At 43.1% G+C, this 24,418-nt stretch overlaps 2 protein-coding genes across 5 annotated transcripts in view; one reads left to right on the top strand and one right to left on the bottom strand.

Moving 5' to 3' along the window:
- Positions 1 to 2,989: 2,989 nt before the first annotated feature.
- On the bottom strand, positions 2,990 to 22,703 carry KNOP1 (lysine rich nucleolar protein 1). 2 transcript variants are annotated; one of them, XM_043978068.1, is made up of 5 exons: positions 22,295 to 22,703; positions 13,810 to 14,744; positions 8,880 to 8,948; positions 7,195 to 7,272; positions 2,990 to 3,810 (listed from the first exon to the last, which is right to left on the bottom strand). In XM_043978068.1, the coding sequence occupies exons 2-5, from the start codon at positions 14,740 to 14,742 to the stop codon at positions 3,490 to 3,492; spliced, it is 1,401 nt and encodes a 466-aa protein (XP_043834003.1). In that variant the 5' UTR covers positions 14,743 to 14,744; positions 22,295 to 22,703; the 3' UTR covers positions 2,990 to 3,489. The 2 variants fall into 2 exon arrangements, with proteins under 2 accessions (XP_043834003.1, XP_043834004.1); XM_043978069.1 differs by lacking the exon at positions 8,880 to 8,948.
- IQCK (IQ motif containing K) overlaps positions 22,439 to 24,418 on the top strand; it is a 138,272-nt gene continuing 136,292 nt past the window's right edge. For all 3 annotated transcript variants that reach the window (XM_043978078.1, XM_043978077.1, XM_043978076.1), the window contains exon 1: positions 22,439 to 22,737. In XM_043978078.1, coding sequence (XP_043834013.1) covers positions 22,443 to 22,737 — 295 coding nt within the window. In that variant the 5' untranslated portion in view covers positions 22,439 to 22,442. The remainder of the gene's footprint in view (positions 22,738 to 24,418) is intronic.

Raw genomic sequence — 24,418 nt, 5'->3', positions numbered from 1 at the left:
ACATACAGTAGTGGCGGAGAAATCTGCTTTTCACACAGTCTCCACTGCTGATAATCTAGCAGATCTCTGGCCATCAGTGATTTTGTTCCAGTCGTTAGTTCAGAAGTAAATTTGGAAAATAGCAGGTCTATCTTTTCTGCTCACTTTTCTGAGGGTGTAGAGTTAGTATAGCCTGAGAAGTCAGAAAGTAAAAGCTAGACACTGTTCAGAGGCCAGTTGATGTCCTGTCATGAGAAAGGAAACTCGACCAATTATTTGCTAAAGCCAGTTCAAAAAGATTCTTGCCATGAATAAGGCAAAAGAATTTTACCTGGTGAATCCAGAGATGATAGATTATAGAAAGCAACAAAGAGTTTTAGCTATATTGGAGGAAAGGGATGGAAGAAAAGGAATAGCTCTAGGTGGATGGGACTAGGCTAAAGGAGAGGGCAAGAGTTGCTTAACTTTTCCCACTAGCTGCACAATAGAAAAAGTTTACTAATGAGTTGGGATGCAAGAAAACTAGCAAGATCATAAGGAAGCACATAGCTAATCTTGATGAGTTTGTCACTGAGCCTAGAGGCTACTGAAAAACCCCCAGGACATGTAATTTCTGAGTCCCTGCCAGTCATCTCTGAAAGATCTTAGTGCACTAGGGACATAAGATGAGATGGACAAATGTTCCTATTTTCAAAGAAGAGAATGAAGCCTGCAAGATGTAGGCTAGTGAGCTTGACTTTGTCTCTTTGCAAAGTCCTAGAATGTATTAAAGTGATGGTCAGCAAACATCTACAAGAAGCAGTGATAACAAAGACTGTGGCTTCATAAAAAGGCACATCATAATCCTAAAGCTGCAAAAAACCGTGGAGGTCATCTAGTCTAACCCCTTAATTTTACAGGTGGGTAACGAGACCCATGTCAGAAGCAGAATTTGAAACTATGTCCTGTCTCCAGAGTGGCCACACCAGTACAATTTCCTTTTTTTTTTTTTTTTTTTTTGATGGGGTTGGTTACTAGACTGGCAGACTTGGGGCATGCCTTCTTTATTTAGACAACTGCAAAACATGCTGCAAAGTCAGTTTATTCTCATGGAAAATATGGAGATATGAATTGGATGGTGGCATTTAGGTGAATTTAGAAATGGTTGAACGGCTGTACCCATAGATTAGCCATTAATGGTTCCATAGAAAAGTCTCTCTGGGTACAGTGTGCCAGGGACCCAGGGTTTGCTGTTTTAACATTTTTTTTTTTTTGCAATGACAAAGATAACATACCTATCAGATTTGTAAAATAACACAAATTTGGAGGGAATAGTTAACACATTGAATGATAGGACTGAAAACAATATTGACAAGATGCATTATTGGGTCTAATCTTGATGAAATTTAATAAGGAAAAATGTAAAGTCCTTACGCTTGGGTTTAAAACAATCAACTTTAAAAGTACAAAATCAAAAAAAAAAAGTAAAAGATGGGGAGAGATGTGGTAAAAGAAGTCTGGGAATTTTACTGGACTGCAAGCTCAATGAGTGAAGCATATATGGCAGCCCCAAAAGCTAATTAATATGATCTTTTTTTTTTTTTTTTTAGTGAGGCAATTGGGGTTAAGTGACTTGCCCAGGGTCACACAGCTAGTAAGTGTTAAGTGTCTGAGGCTGGATTTGAACTCAGGTACTCCTGACTCCAGGGCCAGTGCTCTATCCACTGCGCCACCTAGCTGCCCCTAATTAATATGATCTTAAGCTGTATGGAAAAGTAGTTTCTAGAAGGAAGGAAATAAAGATTTATTAAGCACCTACTGTATGCTAGGTACTGCTGAATGCATTACAAATACCTGATCTGGGGGCAGCTAGATGGCGCAGTGGATAGAGCACTGGCCCTGGAGTCAGGAGTACCTGAGTTCAAATCTGGCCTCAGACACTTGCCACTTACTAGCTGTGTGACCCTGGACAAGTCACTTAAGCCCAACTGCCTCACAAAACAAACAAACAAAAAAACAAATACCTGATCTGATTTTCATGATTGTACTGTGAGGTTGGTGCTATTATCTCCACTTTCCAGAGGAAGAAACTGAGGCAGAAAGAAGTTAAGTGCCTTGCCCAGGGTCACAAAGCTGTCAAGTGTCTGAGGCAGGCCTTGAACTAAGTCTGACTCCAGGCTCAGTATGCTCATTACTGCCACCCAGCTGCCTCTGGAGTGCTGTGTTTCTTCTGAGAGTTACATTTTAGGACACTAATAAAGGGGTCTTAAGTCTGTTATATTAAGACGGAAGGAACTAGGAAGAAAACAATGGGAAACATGGCCGCAAAGTCTTCCAGTATTTGCAGGCCGGCCTGGGGGAAGATGAATTAGTCCCAGAGTAGAGGCCAGAAGTAGTGGAAGGTGCAAAGGATTCAAGTGAGGTCTGATGTTAGCAAAATTTTTCTTCTAGTCAGAGGTATTCTAAGTAGAAAGGGTCACTTTAGAGGAAGTACTGGTTTCTCCTTGACTGGAGGTTTTCACATAAAGGCCATCTTTTGGGGGATGTGATGGTGGGGGGTGTCCTGTTCAGACAAAGGTTGGCCTATATTATAGGGCCTCTGAGATCCCTACTGACAGATTCTGTGATCATAAGGCCTGATCTATAAGGATTAGAAACACAAACAACTCTACCCATATCCTACTATGTAAAAATGATCAAAATAAACCCCTAAACCTTGTTAGTTTTGAATGTCCCTAAAACTGTTGCCTAGCCCTTAAAATCAGGGCAATTGAAAAAGCTAAGTTCAAACTTGGAAAAACACAAGAACTCTGATTGATCAGCAAAATGACCAACCATGATTCCAGAAGACCAAGGATAAGGCATTCTGACAGGTGATGGAATCAGAATAACACAAATACCTTTGCACGTAGCCAGTACGGGAATTTATTTTACTTCACGACAATGATTGGTTACAAGGGTTTGGGGTTTTTTATGTTGTTCCAGGGAGGAGCAGATGGAAGGGAGACTAGACTTCTGTTCATCAGAAAAGACAATTTAAAGAAAAAAGTTTATTTTAGAAATGCTAAGACATTTAACATCAAAGTCTGGCTATGACTCTCCTAGGACATTTCACGATTGCTTGTTTTCCCAGAGCTACCTCCTACTGCCCAGATAAAACAAACAAAATTGTTTCACTATTACATATTTATCATTATCAAATCCTAGTTGTAAAAGAACCCAGGCCACAACTTTGGCCTGGCTGGGGGGGGGGGGGAGAAAGAGCAACTTTAAAAAGGTATTAGCATACTGTGGCCTATACTAGTCCAGAATGATTCTGAACACTAAACACAAAAGTGTTTTTAATAACAGAAATACTATACTGGCTTTTAGAATGCAGTTATCTTCCAGCCCCTCAAGGGGCTTTGAAATTCCAACAAACTGAAGCTTTGCTGCCTCAATATTGAAAAAAAGCAGCTCAACCTTTAACTCATGAATAGAAAACCTAAAAATAACTATAGTGTTTTGGGGGGAAGGGAGAACAAGACACTGCTAATCATCATTAAACTTTACAGATCTGGATGCATTTCTGTCTATATAAAATAATTTGTTTTTGTTTGTAGAAGCCGAGTAGCCGAGTCCAACTCCACGCTGCTGCTTCCAGCTCATTGCTCTGTCAAACTCCACTTGTAGGTTCTGCTGTAAGGTGGCGGCAGCCTGCTTGTTCAGAGCCATGTTTGGTTTCCCCAGGGTGCCCGGAGAACTACTGAGTGATGGGGAAGAATTCTTAAAGCCTCCCATAAGTCTCAGAAATTTCATCTTTTGGTCTGAATTTTCAAAAGTGGCTGTATCCCATTGGCCAAACTGTGTAGGCTGTTTAAAGAGAAACAAAACAAAAAAACCAAACAAGGTTATTTTCTTTGGCTTAGAACTGCAATCTTCCTTCCTTGCCTCACAGCTCTTGATCCTCAGGATGCTATCTATCCTTTGTCTGTGCAGGAGGGCAACAAGGGATCTTTTGAGTTTGTCCAGGAATGGGGATGATTTTGCCCTGAATCACTTACCCTGTTTCGCCTGGTCCTTGTGACCAATGACAAACTTTTTTGTGGGGGGTGGGGGGGAGGGGCAGGGCGGTGAGGGTTAAGTGATTTGCCCAGGGTCACACAGCTAGTAAGTGTCAAGTGTTTAAGGCTGGATTTGAACTCAGATCCTCCTGAATCCAGGGCCATTGCTTTATCCACTACGCCACCTAGCTGCCCCCAATGACAAACTTTTGACATGATTAACCAAGAAATGGTGTGTGAGCAGTGGTCTCCAAATAGTGGTTTTCTGTGTCAGACTAACTTGTCTGAAGGCTGGAGCTCTGACTTTAGCTTGGTTTACCACCAAACGAAAGAAGAGGTCTTAGAACCTCTCCCTGCCTGCACCAAGTTTTGTGAACAGCCACCTCTCTGGGCTGGAAGGGGCTCACTCCCTTGCCCTGAAGCATAAGAGCCTTTGCCTTTTCAAGTGATGGTATGAGTTCTGCCCCTTGCCCAGCCCCACAACCCCCAGCTAACTGACAAAAGCACCTCCAAGCTTCTCCTTTCCCTGAAACCTCACGGCCCTGAAGTCTCAGCACTTGCAGGCAGCAGCCAGGTCCTTCTGAAGACTATCCATCCCATCCACAGCCGGCAGCCTCCTTCCCCTCTCCGAGATTTTCCAAAGCTTTCTCTCACAACAGTTTAGTCTGTCCCAGGAAAAGGCTGGATGTGTCTCAAGAAGAGCAAAGGGCCCATAAGGCCCTGAGTCCCCAAGTCACCACTCTTTGGAGAACTTGGAAAAGTGTCCTCTTTCCTATTAATACAGTCTTTTCCTGGGAATGAGATCTTTGGTTTGGGCCTGCCAGATTTAGTGATGATTCCATCACTGAATGCAAGATGCTTGTTAATTTAGGAACCATTGATTTTAAATGCAACAAATCTCTCTAAAGTAAGAGGTTCCTACTTTTACCCTAAGGACAAACCACTCCCAGTGAATGGGAATTTGACACCCATATGGAGGATTCTTAGTATTTCCATTTAATGTTGGCCACCTCATTTCTCTTTGGGCACATAGAGTCACAAGGGCAATTTAAAAAACCCAGGGCTATGAATTAGTTCCATTCTTCCCATCCCATTTCCAAACAATTTGAATATCCATAAAGTCACTGAAAAGAAACAGAAAAAAGGAAGTTGGATTTAGAAATGCAAACATGAGAAGTCCATAGCGCATTCCTAACTGTAGTGGAGACCGAGCTGGGACTGTTTTTTTGTTTTTGTTTTTTTTTCGGTGAGGCAATTGGGGTTAAGTGACTTGCCCAGGGTCACACAGCTAGTAAGTGTTAAGTGTCTGAGGCCGGATTTGAACTCAGGTACTCCTGACTCCAGGGCCGGTGCTCTATCCACTGCGCCACCTAGCTGCCCCTGAACTGGGACTGTTAAGAGCTAAAACGGAAACTCCTTCTCTAGCCTCCTCTCCCCTTCATTATATAGTGCTCTAAAATTTATAAACCACTGAACCTCCAACACCCCAGGAGATTTTAAAGATGGCGTTTAGGGAGATGTGTCATCATCCCTCCCTTCCTCCCTTCCTCCACTGGGGAGAACGCCGAGCTGGTTTTAGAACATTCAGATCTCCTCCTCCAGGCCTAATGCTCTTTTCACCAGCCCACCTTGCCTCCCTAACCAGAGAACAAACAGGAATCCCATCTTCAAGTTTGGTAAATTGGGACAACAAGATGAACCAAACACTTTATATCATGCATGAAATAGCCAAGGGGTTCTGCCATTTGAGCCAGATCGGCCAACACACTTCAGATCCCCCATATTGTAGGAGAATTTCCCCCCATAAAAGCAAATGTCAGCCTCTATTCATTACTCTGTCGGCCTGGGGAGAGAGCTATTTGCAGGTTGGTCCAACAGCTGCCTCAATTCACCGTGTGACACTTTCCTGCTGTTGAGGACTTGGGCAGCGCAGACGCAAGAATAATTACAGCTTTCCAAACCCTGTGATTTCTGAAGTGAACTGCTGGTAGTTATTCTGCATTCGCCTTTTAAGGCAGCATTTCCAGTCTGCTCTTTACAGAGCAGGCAAATTAGTCTTGTGCCTGATTTTCCCCCACAAGGCCAATAACCCCATAGGAATCATTATCATTATCAGAAGCCTCTCTGAATGACTTTAAAGCCACTAGGACATGTCTGTGTAACCCATCTGGAGAGCCACAGAGACTGCATGCTCACTGGTTCCTTTCCATGTGATTTCTATGACATCAATTGTGGCTAGTCATGCCAGCAGCTTTCAGCCTGGCTACTAATAATAAAGCCAACCCCTGGTGGTGCTAACACCAATCCCTGCAAAAGCCCATAAAGATTGTGGCTCTGGGCAAGTCACTTAACTCTCATTGCCCTGCCCACCCCCCTACCCCCCCCCAAAAGTTCACATAGAAGGCAGCTGATGTGGCCCTGTAACTGCCGAGGGCCAGGAATGGACGATAAGCAAAGACAGGAGAGTTGTGGGGGATTCTAAGTTCAAAATTGACCTGTCAAGGTGAGGCATTGGAAAAAGAGGTAAACTCAGCTGCCTAGTCTAAGAATGACATTAGGTAGGGCCTATGACAGCCATAACAGGATGCAGAAGCCACCAGGTTCCTTTGGGTGTTTCCTCCATACCTGACATGTGCAGGAAATGGTTCGCCCCACAAGCGGTCAAGATGAGCCCTATGCTAGGGTGAGAGCTCTCTTCAGCTTTCCCTTAGGTCCTTTTAGCCTTGCTAAAAAGCTTCCCATCAAAGCTGTGCTTAGAAAGAAGGTGCCAAAGCCCCAGGGGAGAGATGCCTTTCCCCCCCTTTTTGTACTTTTCCAGAGGCCTTTCAGACATTCGGTGGGAAGTGAGTTGGTGATTTATATCCCCAATGTCCTATAGTTAAAAATATGAGAGCAAGGTCTTTGTGGCTAACCTACCTCAGCTACCACTCCAAGGTGGGTGCAGGGCAAACGATATTTTTCTGCACTAATGATGGAAATTAAAGCCTAGTACAATACCCACTGCTGAGGGAACAGGCCAGTCATCTCATGCCATCTCTGGGGATTGGACTAATTTGTTCTACAGCATGACCTCAAATTTGCAATCCAAAGACAGGCTGGTACGCCAAAAGGGGAGCGTGACTAGCATGCTGAAGAGAGCACGGCTGCTCTCTGACATGATGCTGCAAAGACCCAGGTCCCATTTCATACATACCACTTCCACTTTGGTTTTGAGAGCTTCAGTTTTCCCAGATGCTCTATCAATTTCTTCTTGCAAGGCCTTTCTTCTGACCTGAGTGAGAGGAAAACAAAGCAAAGGAAAAAGAGACAACAAATGTTCTCACGTATGTCTCAATGCCAGATTAAGGTAAAGTCAAGACTTGGGGAGGAAAGAGAGAAAGGGCAAAAACCATCCTTAGCTTTATTACAATAAAATGAAGTGTGTTTCATCAGTTAAAGGATACATCAAGGAGAAGAGTGGATTTTTTAAAATGTCTTGAGACTTTGTTATTCCCAACACAAGGTAGGATTAGTTCAATGTTCCACCTCATTTTATCAGGCATTATAAGAGAATCTGCTGGTCCACATAAGTAAATTTCCCAAATAAGAGAAACCTCCCTACCTTGCATGACAAATCTTTACTTTAACCATTTGGGATTTATTATGCAAAACACACCTCCTTGCTTCCTCAAACAGAATGTTGTTTTTCTTTAGTGACTCGGTGAGATCATTACAACACTACTGTGTGGTAATGCAGTAGTTTTTATATAGCTTTCCTTATATATAGCATCCTGCTGTTTGTATGACTGCCTTTATTGTTCCTCCTTGACAAATGTGATACTTTTATTTATGTTCCAAGAAATCAGTCATTTTTAAATGACTGGGTTTTGTGAATTGTTTTGTTGTTTTTTTTTCCCCAGGGGCTCAAATCTATCATGCTTCTCAGGTGACTGGATTCAGTCTGTATAACTATGTATGTCTTTCCTTATTCCCTGAGGCCAAGGACTGTTTTTGCTTTTTCTCTGTATCTCTAGTGCTTAACACAGTACCTGGAATATGGTTAGCAATTAATAAAATGCTTGTAGGAGGGGGTGAAAGGGAAGGTGAGAGTTTGGAACTCATAATTCAAAAAGAAAGGAACGACAATAATAAATAACAAAACTAAAACCCCCAAATGAATAAATAATGAATGAGTGAATGGAATTCTTGTTTGACTGATTGATGGTTGAGCTTACTAAATAAATCTTCAGATAACTGGGATATTACTATAAAAACCAAAAAGCCTAGGCAAGAAATTCTAAACTCAGATAAAGCAATAGTTTGCAACTGTGACTCTATGCAACTTGTCTCTAAGTCTCTCACTCCTCAGGATTTTGCGTCCCTATCCCATAAAGTTATGAGGTGCCGAAATAAAATAGCAAGGACCATGATCACGAGTAGTAAGATCAAATTCAATTTAAAAAAAAAAAAAAGACTAACTAGAACACCCTTACCAATCACTTCCTTGGGGGGGGGGCATTTTCCTAAACCAACACTTTTTTGGGGGGAGGGTGAGGCAATTGGGGTTAAGTGACTTGCCCAGGATCACACAGCTAGTAAGTGTCAAGTGTCTGAGGCCAGATTTGAACTCAGGTCCTCCTGACTCCAGTGCTGGTGCTCTATGCACTGCACCACCTAGCTGCCCCTAAACCAACATTTAAAAAATATGCCTTTAGAGGAGCCTCATGTGTAGTAGACCAATATATTTTCCAAATTCTACCAGATTCCCGCCCTGTCACCAGGTAAGGCAATTGTGGACTTCTGTTACAAAGACTGTGACTCATGCCCACAGTAATGGCTACTGGCACTAACTTGTAAAAGACCAGATGGCAATACAGGTTAGCAGATGCTTTACTGTACCATGTCTATGGTGACTTCATCCAAGTTTCCCTTTTTCTCAGATAGCACTTCCAAGTCTGATTCATGTGCCTGAATAGTAAAAGCAGAAATTCATGTGACACATGCAAGTGCGTGTACACGGGCAAAGGTCTTCAACAGTCCAGCATCGAGAGCTGGAAAACTGCTATGGGGAGAGAAACATGTCATCTCCAAGGATCAAGATAGGGACCAATAATGTAATGATCATATCCGAGGAAACATGGTGGTGAAGGGAGAGCCGTCAGTGAGGCCGGGAAGCCTGGTCAGGCTCGGTGCTCTGGTACCAACAGCACAGCTCATCAGGCAGCCCAAGGCACAGTAGAATGCCCTGACAGCTAGGAACTAGGAAAGAGGATGGTCACAAGCTGAGGCCAGGTGACCACAAAATGTCAAGGATGTTAGAGAGCGTTCTTGCTCAAGTACAGGAGAGGTAGTACGGCAAAATGGAAAGAACAATGGATTAGGGAGATGTTTACTGACCATGATCAAGTCACCCAAACTCTGGGATGATCGGTTTGTCTATAAAACTGAGTTAAAACTTACTTCACAGAGGTATGCTGACCAAGTGAGATAGTGTGTGCTAAAATCGAAACACGCTGTAACTAACAGCTGAGAAGCAGTGTGGGTAGTAAATACAGCTGGTTTCAGAATAGGTTAGGCCTGACTTCAAATATGGCCTCAGGCTCATCCTGTCCCTGCATCCCAGAACAAGTTACTTAATCTCAAACAACTGAGATTGTAAATTAAAGAACAGCTGGGGACTCAGGATGGCAGAGTATCCGCACTGGACACTTATGAAATCGCAGGTCCAGCCCATAAATATTAGCAACCATTAAGACTGTACTAGCCTATGAGGCCCCTTGTAACTTTTAAAGTGGTGTGAAGAGGTCAAAAGAGATGGGAAGCAAATACAGAACCTACCTAAACAATTACAATAAATCAAATGGGAAATAATAACTAAGACATGGAAGACATCGGCCAGTTTGACTGGAGGGTTTATTTTTAGCTCTTAAAAAAAAAACACACTAAAAAACAACCCATAAACAAAGTTGAAAATATGGCTGATTTCTCTCCTCCCTCCCTTCCTTGCCTACATAAAACCCTTTTGAATACATGACTTACACAACTACTCCTGTAAGAAGCAAGGGGAGAAATAGTCGATCTTTAAGCAATTACCTGAAGTCCTTTTGTTCTACAACTTTTTCCTCAACAGAACTAATTAGAGCTATAGTTTGTTTCTTCCTAGATAGTCTAGTCTGTCCTCATTTCCATTAAGAAAGGTATAGGTCGATGAGTTGTAAAAACTCAAAACGAACCATCAAAAACCCCCAAAGAGTTGTATAAACTCAATCCAACAGTGGCTGAGGCAGAGTTCTTACTTCTACAAATGGAAAGGGAGTCACGTTACCTCCTGGTTAATTCTTAGAAACCCAAGATCCCCTTCCCCTTTTCCAATTATGGATCACAAACCAACACCATACCTTTTGGTGGAGAAGTGATGGACTATAGGCTAGATTAAGACATACATTTTTGGATGTTAATATTTCGATGCCCATTTATTTTGCTTAATTACACTTATTTCTTACAAGGCTTTTATTTTGGTGGGAAAGAAAAATGTGGGGAGGGTGTAGTGATAGTGATGTTTAAAAAAAAGGAGAGAGAAAATAATCTCAACGAAACATTAAAAAAACACTAAGAGGGAAGTTTAGAAAAGGAAAGAGACAAGCAGGGTCATGCTATTATTACCATGATAAACTCAATACGTTAGATACAACAAATACCAAACTATATAACAGATCACCAGTTTCACATAGAATACCCATTTCTGCAGAAATGTTCATATTTATTGATTTACTAGTTTGTAATTAAAAAATTATTTAAATAAGATAACACATACCTTGATCACTCTCATACTCAGTTCCCGTCATGTCTCCAGCCCTGGGGAGGTGCTTGATTGCACAAAACCACTTGGAATTACAAATTTCCAACCCCATAGGGGAAACACAGCCCAGAATAAATCCATTTTCCTTTCACTGCTCTAGTGGGATAGGAAACAGCCTACATCTCAGAGTCACATGTCCTCTTTATTTTCCCAGTCTGCCATTCTCCCCACTCCCCATGCCCCCCCAAACTGAAATCTATGATGGCAAATGAACAGCTGGGTGCCTTCTCAATCACAACAGCAAATTCTAGCTCTCTCATCAGCTTTTATGATTCGAGACATCAGACATGGCTGATGGTCAGGGGTTCAGCAGAGGGAAAGTGGTTCCCATGCTCTCCTCTTTTACTTCCCAGGCCAGTGCAGAGGCAGAACTGTCTTATCCTCCAGGCCTCGATAATTGGCCATATCCCATCATTCACCTCTCATTATTTCACCTCCATAAGCAGCTACAGAAATTCAAATGAGTGCTAATCTGCTGCCGTTCTGCAACATGGACAATTCGATTAGAAAATTTATCTGGATAAAATTTTCTTGCCTTTCATCCAAGGTAAAAAAGAAAAACCTACCACATTAAAGGCCACATGAATTATCCAGTGGTATGTACCCATTCAGTTTAAATGACCAAGGGTCAATTACCCTGGCTCTGGGGAGACTAATGGCAGGAGAGGAGGATGTCACCTTAAAGGACATGTAAAAACATTGTTTATTTTGTTCCTCTTCAACCAAAGAGATTTTCCATGTTCACCTGTCCTCAGAACACATTCATCCTGGGAAAGTAGGAAAATAGGAAAGTCCCCATTTTACTGTAAGGAGTCAAGCTGTGATAAAGTTAAAAGGTCAGCCCAAAGCCACATGACCCTGTTGTTCTGATGGCCTCAAAACATCTGGCCCTCATTCGGGAGTTTCTTCTGATAATAGGGAGGAGGTCCTAGTGATCTCTAGTAGTCAGACCCTCTATCTTCTGCTGCAAAGTATGCATTACTCACATGTGTGCATCTGGTCACATCCCTACTCTGCTCAAAAATCTTCAGTGGCCGCTAAAGCCTACCAAGGAAGGTCCAAGTCCCTCGTCTGGTATCGAGGACCCCCACAAAGACCCTTGTAGTCTTCTGTCATGTTATTCTCCTTTACCCGCGCCATGTTTCAGCCAAACTGGAGTACTCCCTGCCCCATCTTTGTAACATCTTCCCTAATGTTAGCACAATGCCTTCCATCAAGATGGCACTTATGTGAAGGGCCAAGGGAAAAAAATGTGGGTGAACTGGCAAGGTTGAATCCACACTTTTCCTCCTGAGCTATATTTGGGGGTTTCTTATCAAAAACAAAAATAAAACCAAAACACACATGCACATATCCTGCCCAAAATATTTTTCTGTTGTTCTCTATAGGCTTTTGCTTCTTTAAATACAACTACAGGGCAGCTAGGTGGTGTAGTGGATAAAACACCGGCCCTGGAGTCAGGAGTACCTGAGTTCAAAGCTGGCCTCAGACACTTAACACTTACTGGCTGTGTGACCCTGGGCAAGTCACTTAACCCCTAATTGCCTCTCAAAAAATAAAAAAATAAATACAACTACAATTATTCTGTAAATTATATAGAATACCCCTGTATGTTCATAAATAGTGCCCTGAGAACCATATAGGACTCAATTAAGAGTGTTGATTATATTGCATTTCTCACTCCTCCCCTTCTGTCACCAGGAGAGAGGAAAAAAACAACACCACACATTTAAAAAATCCCCCCTTTCTCACCTACAGATTCTAAATTTCCAAAAATGTACATTCCTACTTATGCATTTTTTTAAAGGCCCAGAATGAATTCCTAGGAACATCTTCCTGGTGGTTAAGACTGGAATGCACTAGGTCCTCTCTCCCTGTGGTGTCAAACTCAAAAGAGAAACAGGGTTCTCTAGATCGTACATAAGGATCATTCTCCATGTTTGGTGGTTGGCCACATGTTTGCCATCCCTGCTCTACACCATTCATTCCCTCAAAAAATTCTACCTCTCTGTCACACAGGGGACCTGTGTTCTAATCTTGGCCCTGCTATATATGGAAGTTGGAAAGCTTGTGGTCACATTCTCTTCCTTATCCACGAAAGGTACATCCTGTCCTTGCTTAATTAGAGCAGAGTTCTGTATTTTGGCCTTTTAGAACTTCTGGTGCCTTTGTGTATAAGGGGGCGGGGGGAAAGGAGGGAGTGAACAAAAAATGTTTTCCAAAAGCTAAGAAGCGGATACGGCTCATAGGATCCTCATAGTAATTTCCCTGACCAAGGGAAACTCTGGCACTTCTGGCACAACTAGCCCAGTGGCCAATGTTGACAGCATTGAGTAGTTTCCAGTGGAAGACGATAAAGATCAAGCCTCCTCATTCTGGAAACAAAGCTGAAGGGGAACATGACCGAAGACTATAAAGCCAAGCACAAAGGCCTGTGAACACCAGAATGGCTTCTTCCATACCCCATGCCCGCCCTGAAACAGTATTAGAACAAACAGAAGGACACAAATTAATAGAACTTTTAAAGCTGAAAGGGGCCTCAGAGGTCAGTTAAACCAATTGCATTTTCTCCCATGAGGCCCAAGGACTGGAAAAAACATGACCAAGGAACCCTAATGCAGAGGGCAGGGAAAGAAACAGAGCCCAAGGGCATGGCCAGGCCAAGAATGCCAAAAGGAGCAAAAACGATTAACCCCTGGAAGAGTACCAGGAGGAGATCAGCAGAAGCTCCAGGCCTCTAAAGATGAAGTCGAGGAGGGAAGCCCCACTTCCTTCTCTGAACCATGTAGCCCTAGCACACACCGGTCTGGCACCCTCTGCAGTTAGGGGGCATGTGCTTGTGTGCGCGCACACTTGGTGTCTCTATGTGCCTACGTCCTTTCTTTGGACAACAAAGGCCCAGACTCCCCTGGGGCACAGGCCAAGAGCCTCATCATGCCCACACTGAATCAACTTCTGGGAAAGACTTACCATGCCCAGGCCTGGAGGGTCCTGCATCACTTTCCTACCTGCCGCCGTCTTTTTCTTCTTCTGAGCAGGCTCTTCAGCAGAGGGCAGCTCTATCTGTGTCTTAGATTTTTTCCCTTTCTTTTTGGTGCTGCTGGGGCTGTCTGCTTGGGGGACGCTTTCTGCCAATTCGGCCTTGGGCTGCTTCCTTTTGTGGCTTTTCTTTTTGCAGCTGCTGAAGGCATTGGGGTCCTCTACACGGCCCTCATTAACGGGCACATTAACAGTTCCATCCTCCTCCTCCTCTTGCCTGTAAGTCTTCTTCTTCTTCTTCTTTTTCTTCTTCTTGGTGCCAGAGTCCCCGAGACTGCTGGGTTCCTGCTTCTCCTCTCCCTGTCTCTGTTCTATGGGCTCACACGCCTTTTCTTTCTTCTCTTCCTCCACCTCCTCCTCCTCCTTCATAGGGTCAGAAAGGGCCTCCCTGGGCTCCTGGTCCAACCTCTTGTCCTTTTTCCGCTTTTTAGATTTTCTGTCAGAGTCCCCTTCCAGTTTTGCAGCCACCCCTGTCTCTGCTCCTGGAGGGTGAGAGAGGGATGATTTTGTCTTCTTTCTCTTCCCTTCGCTTGGGGTCTCAGGCAGGCTTGGAAGCAGTTCCTTTCTGCTATGATGCTTCTTCAGGGAGTTGGTTCTGCCCATGGTCTCGGCCTCTGTGCTATCCTCATGGGGAGTTCTGTCTGTGCTCTCTGCTTCTTGGGTTTTCTTCTTCTTCTTTTTCTTTTTCATCAGGGGCATTTCTGGGACCACGTCTGGGGGCGCCACATCCTTCTGGGATGGCTTTTTTTTGACTAGAGGTTCCACATCCAAGGTATCCTCCTCCACTGCCCTGGACTTTTTCTTCTTTTTCTTTTTTTCTCTTGTTTCCTTGCCAAAGTCCAATTTCTCCTCCTTGGCGATCATTGCTGAAAAAAGAAATCATGCAAATTACTTCGTAACATGGTCTTTCCACAGCATTTTTATGTACATCAGCAAATGATGATGGTTCTCTGTCAGTTTCTAGATTATTGAGGAAAAGGAAGAAAAATTACTTTCTGTCTGTGTATACTCACACATCACAAACATAGAATATATATATTAAGAGTGAAACATGGAACAGTGTATAGAGAATCAGCAGGTGAGGTAGGAAAACCTGGGTTTGAGTGTTCTGCCCCTGACACATTCTGGCAGAGTTTTAAACAAAACAAAACAAAACTTTACCTGCCTAGAATTTTTGTAAAATTTGCAAAACTCTTATCAAAAGAATTTTCAATTGAAATGAAAAAATGAGACAGTAGCAAATTATTCAAATGGTTTCTGCCACAGGGAATGGCAAGTACAACCTGGGAAGAAAAGGAGAAAGGAGAGCCGATAATTTAGGGCAATGTCCAAGAGAGCCAATTATAAATCCATGGCCTAAGACACCTTTAAGCAAATGCAAAAAGATATGGGTCAACAGAGTGAACAAGAGAGCCTAAGCCAAGGAAGTGAAGAAGTAGGATGATACCCATTAGAATATGGTGCTGGGAAAAAAAAAATACAAAGGGCAGTGGAAAAGCAATGAATTAAAAATATTAAGTATAATAGTGGGAACAGGTTGAAGATTGGTGGAGGGAGAAATAAATACTCTATTGTGTCTCCAGGTTACACAGCCCCACTTGCTGGAAGGGTCTTCATAAGGAATGACCCCAAAACCCTTCTTATTCTGACTGCCTTCCTAAGGCCTAACTCCTCAGAGGCCCACAGAAGGCCTCCTCTGAAGGGGCCTGGCACCTGTGATGGATGGTCAATAAAGAAAAGTTGGAGATAATTGGATGATCCATTAGACATTGCACTCCAGTGAGCAGCTCCCTCCAGTCGGTACCATTTTGTAAATAGTTAACTCATTCACATGTTCCTTTCACACCCGCTTCTAGGCTGATGCTAGCCAGGGAAAGAGCTTAATAGGAAGACAATCTATTGGGCTAGGCATCAGACTTGGGTTCTCTTTTGATCTCTGTGACTAATGAGTTGTTTTACTTTGGCAAAGACCCTTCCCTTCTCCACTCAGTTTCATTCGCAGAATGAAGTAGTTGGACCAGATAATCCCCTTTCACCTCAGGCATTTTCTAATTCTATGACTGGAGGATACCAGAAGGTAGGGTCTGCATAATTAGTTCCAGAATGTACAGAGCTGGGGTTTTAAACTAGGGGTTCATGACCTTGGGTTTTTGAAATAAATTTTTTGATAACTCTTACCTTAATATAATTGGTTTTCATTATAATCCTTTGCATTTCCTTTGTATTTTATTTTCTACACTTAAAAACATTTTCAGAAAAGGATGCCAAAGGGTTTCATGACCCAAAGAATATCAAGAATCCCTGGCTCTAGGGCCAGGTGGCACTTAATAAAGGTTTCTGATATAAGCAGTGGGTATAGCAAGACAAAACAACAGCACAAACTGACCAGAATTTTTGGCTTCAACCCAGATTTTCTTATTTCTCAAACCTCAATGTTTTATTTTTTTAATAGTTTACTTTTTTCAATTTAGCATTTAAAAAAATTAACCAGTTCCTCCCCAATATGTAAATTAATAAAAATTAAAAAAACAACCCTCCCCCCCCAGCTGCATAGTTTGGGGAAACAAATTCCCAAATTAGCCATATCCAAAGGTGTATATCCCATTCTGCAGCAACTCTCTATCAGGAGATGAGTGGCACATCTTGGATTCACTGACTCCAAAGTTTTCAAACACTATTACAACCACCACCACCGCCACCACCAAAAAGCATTTTCACTGCATTCTAGAGCTAAATGCATCAGATGGACATGCACAATTATTGTCTCCAGCCCAGCTGGTTGACATCCAGTGCAGAAAGGATATTAACAAACTCAAACAATTAATAAGCAAACATACAGGGCTGCCAACAGCCTAGTTCCACTCTGGGTAGGCTTCTTGTAGGAAATTATTTCAATGCAATTCAAACAACATTTATCAAGTGCTCACTATATGGAAAAGCTTTGTGCTAGGCTTTGGGGATACAACAGGTGCTGAAGTTTAGTCAACAGAAAGTAACTGTAAGCCAGAATAAATTAGTTAACATGGAGGGCATCTAGATGGTACGGTGGACAGAAGGCGGGAACTAGTTAGGAAGATCTGAGTTCAAATCTAGCCTTAGACATAGTAGCTCTGTGACCCTGGAAAAGTCACCTGACTGCTACCTAACTCCATTTCCTCATCTGTAAAATAGAGATAATAAGCATCTATCTCCCAGGATTGCTCTGAGGATTAAATGAGATAATATTTGTAAAATGCTTTGCAAACCATAAAGGGCTAACTAATTGCTAGCTATTTTTATTAAATCATCAAAAACGTAGGCAGATATTTCCAATATTATATCCTTGGAGAAATTACTATGGGGAGTTTCCTGATAAAAAAGCTTTCTGAAAGGGAAATACCCACATACCTTCTCCAGCAAAATCCTGAAGTTTGCATCAGCCTCACTAATGATCAAGAAATACCATGAGAAGTTACATTAAATATTTCTTTTTACTCCAAAAATGAAATAAAGGTCATCCTATGGACAACAGAAAAGACTGTCCATCCAAGAAAGCCAGAGTCAGCACAATCAGAGATGAGACACATAGCTTGCAAAATTCTCTATCCAGAGACAGGAAGAGTGTAAGGCTCTGGGAAAGTCCCAAGTGGATACTTTGGAAGCCCCTAGAAATAGCAACTAGTATGTTACTGACCAGCACCACTCAGACCCAGGGGATCTGAGCTAACACATTGTCTTGAGATACCACAGAAGGTCCTGCCGATCAAGCACTCAACCTCAAGATCCAAATGGGACTCAAAACCAGGAGCTGGAGGTCAGCACAAGAACCCAGGAAATCCTAGGTTGACAACAAGCAGGACTGACCACCCTACCCAGAAGCAAAGCAAGGAGCCAAGCTGACCCTAACACAAAACTCTAGTTAAGAAATTAAAACTGTCAATGAGTAAGTCAAAGAAAACACTGACCTATATGAAAAATACTGCAAATCTAACTCCATGACAACTACAAGCACAGACTCAAAGAATAAAAAAATGGATTTTCCACCAAGACTATGTATATGCCTGGAAGAAATGAAGCAAGAGGGAAAGAAGGAAGGAAGGAAGGAAGGAAGGAAGGAAGGAAGGAAGGAAGGAAGGAAGGAAGGAAGGAAGGAAGGAAGGAAGGAAGGAAGGAAGGAAGGAAGGAAGGAAGGAAGGAAGGAAGGGAGGGAGGGAGGGAGGGAGGGAGGGAGGGAGGAAGAGAGGAAGGGAAGAAATGCTCTTGAGAACAGAATTGGAAGGAGATAAGTAGCTTAAAAGAAAGAAATGCACTCTGAAACCTCAAATAGACTAAACAGAAATCAATGACTATATGAGCCAGCAAGAAATATTAGAACAAAATCAAAAGATTAAAGAAACAGAAGATATGAGATCTGATATAAAAATCGGATGACCTGGGAAAGAGGCCAAGGAGAGGTGATTTAAGAATGATTGGAGGGGCAGCTAGGTGGCGCAGTGGATAGAGCACCGGCCCTGGAGTCAGGAGTACCTGAGTTCAAGTCCAGCCTCAGACACTTAACACTTACTAGCTGTGTGACCCTGGGCAAGTCACTTAATCCCAATTGCCTCACTTAAAAAAAAAAAAAAGGATAATTGGAGAGGCCTGGATACTAATTCTTTGTAACCAGTTATTATTTGTCTCTCCTACTTTCTCCTCACCCCTATTCAAGAATTAAAAAGAAATACCTTGTAATAACATGTTAAACTCAGTAAAACAAATTCTAATAGTCCTGTGTCTAAAGATGTATTTCTCTTCTGCATTTTAATTCTATTGCCTTTCTGATAGAAGACTGATGGCGTGCTTCATTCAGATTTGGTTCTTTGGAATCACACTTTCTTATTGAATTTATCAAAGATCTAAAGTCTTTGAAAGTTGCTTCTGTTTATAATGTATTTGTCATTATATAAACTGTTCTCTCAGCTTTATTCAATTCACTCAGTTCATATAGTATCAGTTCACATAGATGTTTCCAGTTTCCTCTAAAACTGTTCATTTTAATAATTTCTTAGGGTATAATGATATTCTATTACATTCCTATAGCAGTTTCTTTATTCATTCTCCAATAAATGGACAACCCCATTGTGCAGTTTTTTTGCTACTACAAAAAGAGCTGCTACAAATATTTTTGTATATAATGGTCCTTTTCCTCTTTCTTTGATATATTTGGAAAATGGGCCTACTAGTGATATTTCTGGGTCAAAATGTATGGAAAGTTCCGTGACTAATGAGGCATGGTTCCAAATTACTTTCCAGGATGTCTGGGCCAATTCACAGTTCCCTCAATAGTGCATCAGGTTTTCCTGTAGTCCCCCAACACTTGTCACTTTCTGACTGTTATCTTTATTAACCTGTAAGGTGTGAGGTAGAGCCTCAGAGATACTTTAATTTGTATTGCTCTAATTACCAGTGACTTGAAGCTTTTTTATGATTGTTGATAACCTTCTTTTAAAAATTGGTTGTTCAAGTCCTTTGATCATTTAGGAACTGGGGAATGATTCTTATTTTTATAACTTTGAACCTGTTTCTTATGTCCTTTGGACGTGAGATCTTTTTCAGAGAAGCTTGCTGCAAATATTTTTTCCTGGTTACCTGTTTATCTTCTAATTTTAATTATATTGTATTTGTGCAACACCTTTGTGCAAATTGTAATAAAAATTGTTCTTTTTATCATCTGTGATCTTTTCTAACCTTTGTTTGGTCATGAGCTATCCTCCTATCTATAGATCTGAAAGGTAAATTCTTCCCTGCTCTTCCAATTTGCTTATGATATCACCTTTTATGTTTAAGTCATGTGTCCATCTGAAATTTACCTTGGCATATGGTATGAGGCACTATCTTTCAAGAAATCACAAATGAGGGGCAGCTAGGTGGCACAATGGATAAAGCACTGGCCTTGGATTCAGGAGGACCTGACTTCAAATCTGGTCTCAGACACTTGGCACCTACTAGCTGTGTGACCCTGGGAAAGTCACTTAACCCTCATTGGGCACCCCCCCCCAAAAGAACCAGAGGGCAAAACCAAAAAGAATCTACCAATCATCTCCTGAAAAGAATCCCAAAAGGCAAAACAACAGGAATGTCATAACCAAAATCTAGTGTTCTCACATCTAAGGAAAAAAAAATGCTGCAGGTACCCAGAAAAAAAGCAGTTCAAATCCCAAGAAACTAGAGTCAGGCTCACAGAAGACCTGGAAAGGTCTATCAAAACCCAGAGTTCTTAGAATATAATATCCAAAAGGTAAAAGATATAGGTTTACAACCAAGAATAATTTACGCTAAAAAAGGAACCTTCAAATGGAATAGAGAACTTTCAAGCATTCCTGATGAAAAGACGAAAGCAAAGTAGGATTTTGAAATACAATCAGGCAGAATTTATATAGCACTTTAAAAAACGCTTTACAAATTTTATCTCATTTTGTCCTCACAAGTAGCCTGAGAGGCACTATTATTATCCCTATTTTTTTTTGCAGGGCAATGGGGGTTAAGTGACTTGCCCAGGGTCACACAGCTAGTAAGTGTCAAGTGTCTGAGGCCAGATTTGAACTCAGGTACTCCTGAATCCAGGGCTGGTGCTCCATCCACTGCGCCATCTATAGATGAGGAAATTGAGGTAGAGATTGGTTAAGTGAAAATCCAGGGTCAGCTACTAAGTGTCTAAGGCCAAATTTAAACTCAGGTATTCCTCAGGCCCAGTGCTCTATACATTGTGCAACCTAGCTGCCTCTAAAACAAACACAAGAGCCCAGAAAAATATAAGGTAAATTTATCTAGCCAACTAGAAGGGGCTGTATTGTTAACATTTTTTACAGCCAGAAAGTGTTCCTTCAGAACCTTAATGTCCTCAAAGGGCAATGAGGGAGTTAAATGACCTGGCGGGATGGGGTAGATTGTTTCTGTTATGTGAATTGTAAGGAGACAGACAGGGAGCATCTGGACCACTTGGCAACTGATTGGATATGGCCAATAAGAGACAGAAGTAAAGGATGACTGCAATATTGCAACTTGGCCTACAGCTGTTCTCTATGCTTTTGCAGTATGTCCCCCTTCCCTGGGAGGTGCTTCCTTCTTGCCTCTACCCCTTGAAACTCCTAGCTCCCATTAAGGATCAAATCAAACGCTACTCCTTCAAAAGTCCTTTCCTGATTCCCTCAGCTGTTAGTCTCCCCCTTCTCTGTTATTTTCTGGACTGTGACTAGCAGCGAAAACGTGATGCTTCCCTCTTAAAGATGCTCGAAGGAGGGTATTATCTCACTTTTCTATCTGTACCCCATAGCACAGTGTCTCTCGTAGAGCAGACACTTAACCAATGCTGTTTAATTGAAGAGAAAGAAAAAAGCTAAGCAGTGCCTTGGGGAACACCAACTCTTCTTTTTTTTTAAATCATAAAAGTATTTTATTAATTTCCAGTTACATGTAAAGATAGTTTTCAACATTTGTTTTCATAGGATTTTTAGTTCCAAATTTTTCGTCCTTCCTTCCTTCCTTCTCTCCCCGCTCCCCAAGACAGCAATCTGATACAGGTTATATAGGTACAATCACATGAAACATCTTTCTGCATTGGTCATGAACACCGACTCTTAATAGAGCAGGGGCTGTCTTTTTACCCCCAGCTGCTTAGCTTAAGACATGTCTATTGACTGAGAATAATAAACGAGAGGTCAGATGATCCATTCAAACCCTACAAGAGTCCCGCGTCTCCCTGCTCTCCCACAAGCTATCCCCCGCCCGGCCTGCATGCCCCGCCTTCTTATCCCGGCCTTCCCTGGATGCTCATCGAGTCATTTCACACGGAGCTAATGCCGCCTTACTGACTTAAAAATCATTTTCTCTTTATATATTCTTACGCCTGTACAAGCAGTGGCGCTCCCCTGCCCCGACCCAACCTCTCTTCCGGCTTTTTGGTCTTTGTCCATTTTTTTGGCCTCGGGGTGTAGAACCTGTTTAATAAACTTTCGTTGACAGATCGATCATTGATTTGGACCTTGAAGGGGTTCCGGTCCAACCCGCTCATTTTACACATTAGGAGAGTTTGGGTGACGTTCCAAGGTCCCGGGGGTAGTGAGTAGCAAAGCACCACACCGCAGCCGCGGTGGCCCTAGTGCCTCTGGCGCATAACAAGGGCCTGGGGCTCTCGCGGGCGACCTCGGGGGGCAGCCTCTGTAGGGGTGGTGGGGTCGGAAGCCGGACAAGGGCTAAGAAGGGAGTGGGAAGTGAGGCAATCCAGGGAGGGGGGAGACGAGGCTTTTGAAGGAGTTGGGCTGTGAAAGGGAGAGGACGCGGGACGGCCGCTGGAGGAGGGCTAGATCAGGGTGCGAGAGAGGAGTAAGTCGGATAATTCCAATTCCCCCTTCTCTCTATCCTCTACTCTCTGCTCCCCTTTCTTGTCTCCCACGCTCACCTCACATCACCGCTCTCCTGGCTCCACGTGTGTACCGACTCTTACGTGCCCCGGAAGTAAAAGCCTCTTTTTCTGAAGCGGCCGCCTAGGCGCGGGGTCTTCCGGGTTACGGAACTTAGCGTTGGGCCGTTGCTTGGTAACCGCGTCCATGGCCGGGAAAAGCGGTCGCAAAGCCCCGGCTCCCCCGCCGGTGGTGGAGGTCGCGCCAACCCCGGAGGGGGAGCCCGCGGAATCCGGAGGGACCTTCGCGGAGACGCAGTCTCCTCCGTCTACCTTGTCTACGGTCTCTCCGTTGTCTCCATCGTCTCCGGCAGCCGGGCCCTCGGCCGCAGCCCCAGCCGCGGTCTCGGTCGCGGCCTCGGGCACAGGCGTCAGTGAAACCCCCGCGGATGCTAAGACTACGCCTGAGCAGGAGAAGAATCTCTGGGAGCAGATCTGCGAGGGTAGGAGCCGGAGGGAGAAGGGGGCGGAGCCACCGGTGAAGGGGCGGGGCCAGTGGTGGAGGTGGAGGTAGCTCATACAGGAGCAGGGGCCATGGGCGCCACCAGCTTCACTGAGGCCCGGGTGGGAAACCCAAGATCTTCTCTCTTGGAGGTCACTGGAGAGGGAGGAACATGGGCTTTGGAGCGAAAGGCTCTGGGTTCGAATTCCGAGTTTGCCTCTGAGGCTCTTGACTACTCCTGCCTTCAGTTTCCTCATTTGTAAAACGAAAGTGTTGGACTAAATGGGTCTCTTAAAGGCCCCTTCCTGAACAAACAACAAGAAGCATTTATTAACCAACTTAGTCTCTGCCTACACACTTAGTAGGGCTAAATTACTTAGATGCCAAATGCCGGGGATAGCAAGAAAGACAAAAACCTGGTCCCTGCTCTCAAGGACCTTACGTTTATGTACATCCAAGATACATGCAATGAAAAGGGGTGGTAATCTCGGAAGGAAGTCATTAGTTGTGGTGGAGACTTGCAATGTGAATCTTGAAAATGTGAATGTATGTATACAAGAACGAACGAATGAATGGAAAGGCTTACTGCGTGCAAAGCACTGTGCTATAACTGAGGATACAAATGGAAAAGCTAGATTACGCCCCGCCCCCCACCTGGATTTATTAAACACCTACTATGTAGTAGGGCCTGAAGATGCAAAAACAAAAAAACCAAAATTATCTTTGCCTTCCAGGAACTTACTTAAGTCTTGTTTTTTTTGGGGGTTTTTTTTTTTTTTTTTTTTGGTGAGGCAATTGGGGTTGACTTGCCCAGGATCACACGGCTAGTAAATGTGAAGTGTCTCCACTGCGCCACCTAGCTGCCCAAACTTACTTAAGTCTTGAGGGAGCTTTGGAGGGTGAGGGAGATAGAAAATACTTGAAAGGACCTTAGGGGCCATCTAATCTAACCTTCTTATTTTATAGATGAGGAAAATAAAGACTAGAAGAGTTGAGTGACCAACCCATGAGCACACAGGTAGTAGTAGTAAGTGGCAGAGCTGGGCTATGAGTCTGTCATTAGCCTCCAAATCCAGGACTCTTTGCACTGCATCACATCTGATGTTGAGATCAAAGATATCATGGACTACCTTCATTTAATGCATTGCCTTTACTGTTGTTGTCATTTTTAAGGTCCATATCTATGATTTCATTTGAGTCAGAACTCCCTGTGTGGAAGCCCTTTCTCCTGATGCAGAGAGGGAGCTCATCTCCCCTCCTCTCATCCTCTTTGTGTTTATCTCTGTCTCTCCCTCTCCTCTCCTCTCCCTCTTTGGATCTCCCTCTTCTGCTCTCTCTTTCTTCCTTCTCTCCCCTTTCTCTGCCCCTCTCTCTCTGTCTCTATCTCTCTCTCCCCTTCCAGTGATGGATGGAAGAATAGGTCCTTCCAAAAATTTGGCAAAAATGGCATCTTTTTGTATGTCACGGCTGCTTATCCAGGTGCAGGTTCAGACCTCTGGCTGCCTTTTCTGCTCTTCATTTCTTTGCCTGAGCATAGGAGCTTGAATGGTGATCCTTTGAGATGGGCTTTTTGGGAATTGGCTACTGTGGGAGCTTCTGGGTTCCTCAGTCAGTGTTGACTGCACTATGGATGTACCTATGTGCATACTAAAGAACATCTTTGAGGAGAAGTGACCATCAGC

This window comes from Dromiciops gliroides, chromosome 1 (assembly GCF_019393635.1).
Source record: "Dromiciops gliroides isolate mDroGli1 chromosome 1, mDroGli1.pri, whole genome shotgun sequence".
NCBI lineage: Eukaryota > Metazoa > Chordata > Mammalia > Microbiotheria > Microbiotheriidae > Dromiciops > Dromiciops gliroides.
Note: the sequence above shows the minus strand (reverse complement) of the source record. Positions and strands in the feature narration are given on the sequence as shown.

Bases quoted from the DNA above. Each gene is read 5' to 3' on its own strand.
- KNOP1 (XM_043978068.1), bottom strand. From the start codon at position 14,742: ATGATCGCCAAGGAGGAGAAATTGGACTTTGGCAAGGAAACAAGAGAA. The intron at 8,949-13,809 runs GTAAGTCTTTCC...TTTACTATTCAG, and splicing joins ACCCTCCAGGCCTGGGCATG to GCACATGAATCAGACTTGGA. The intron at 3,811-7,194 runs GTATGTATGAAA...CTCTTTAAACAG, and splicing joins TCAAAACCAAAGTGGAAGTG to CCTACACAGTTTGGCCAATG.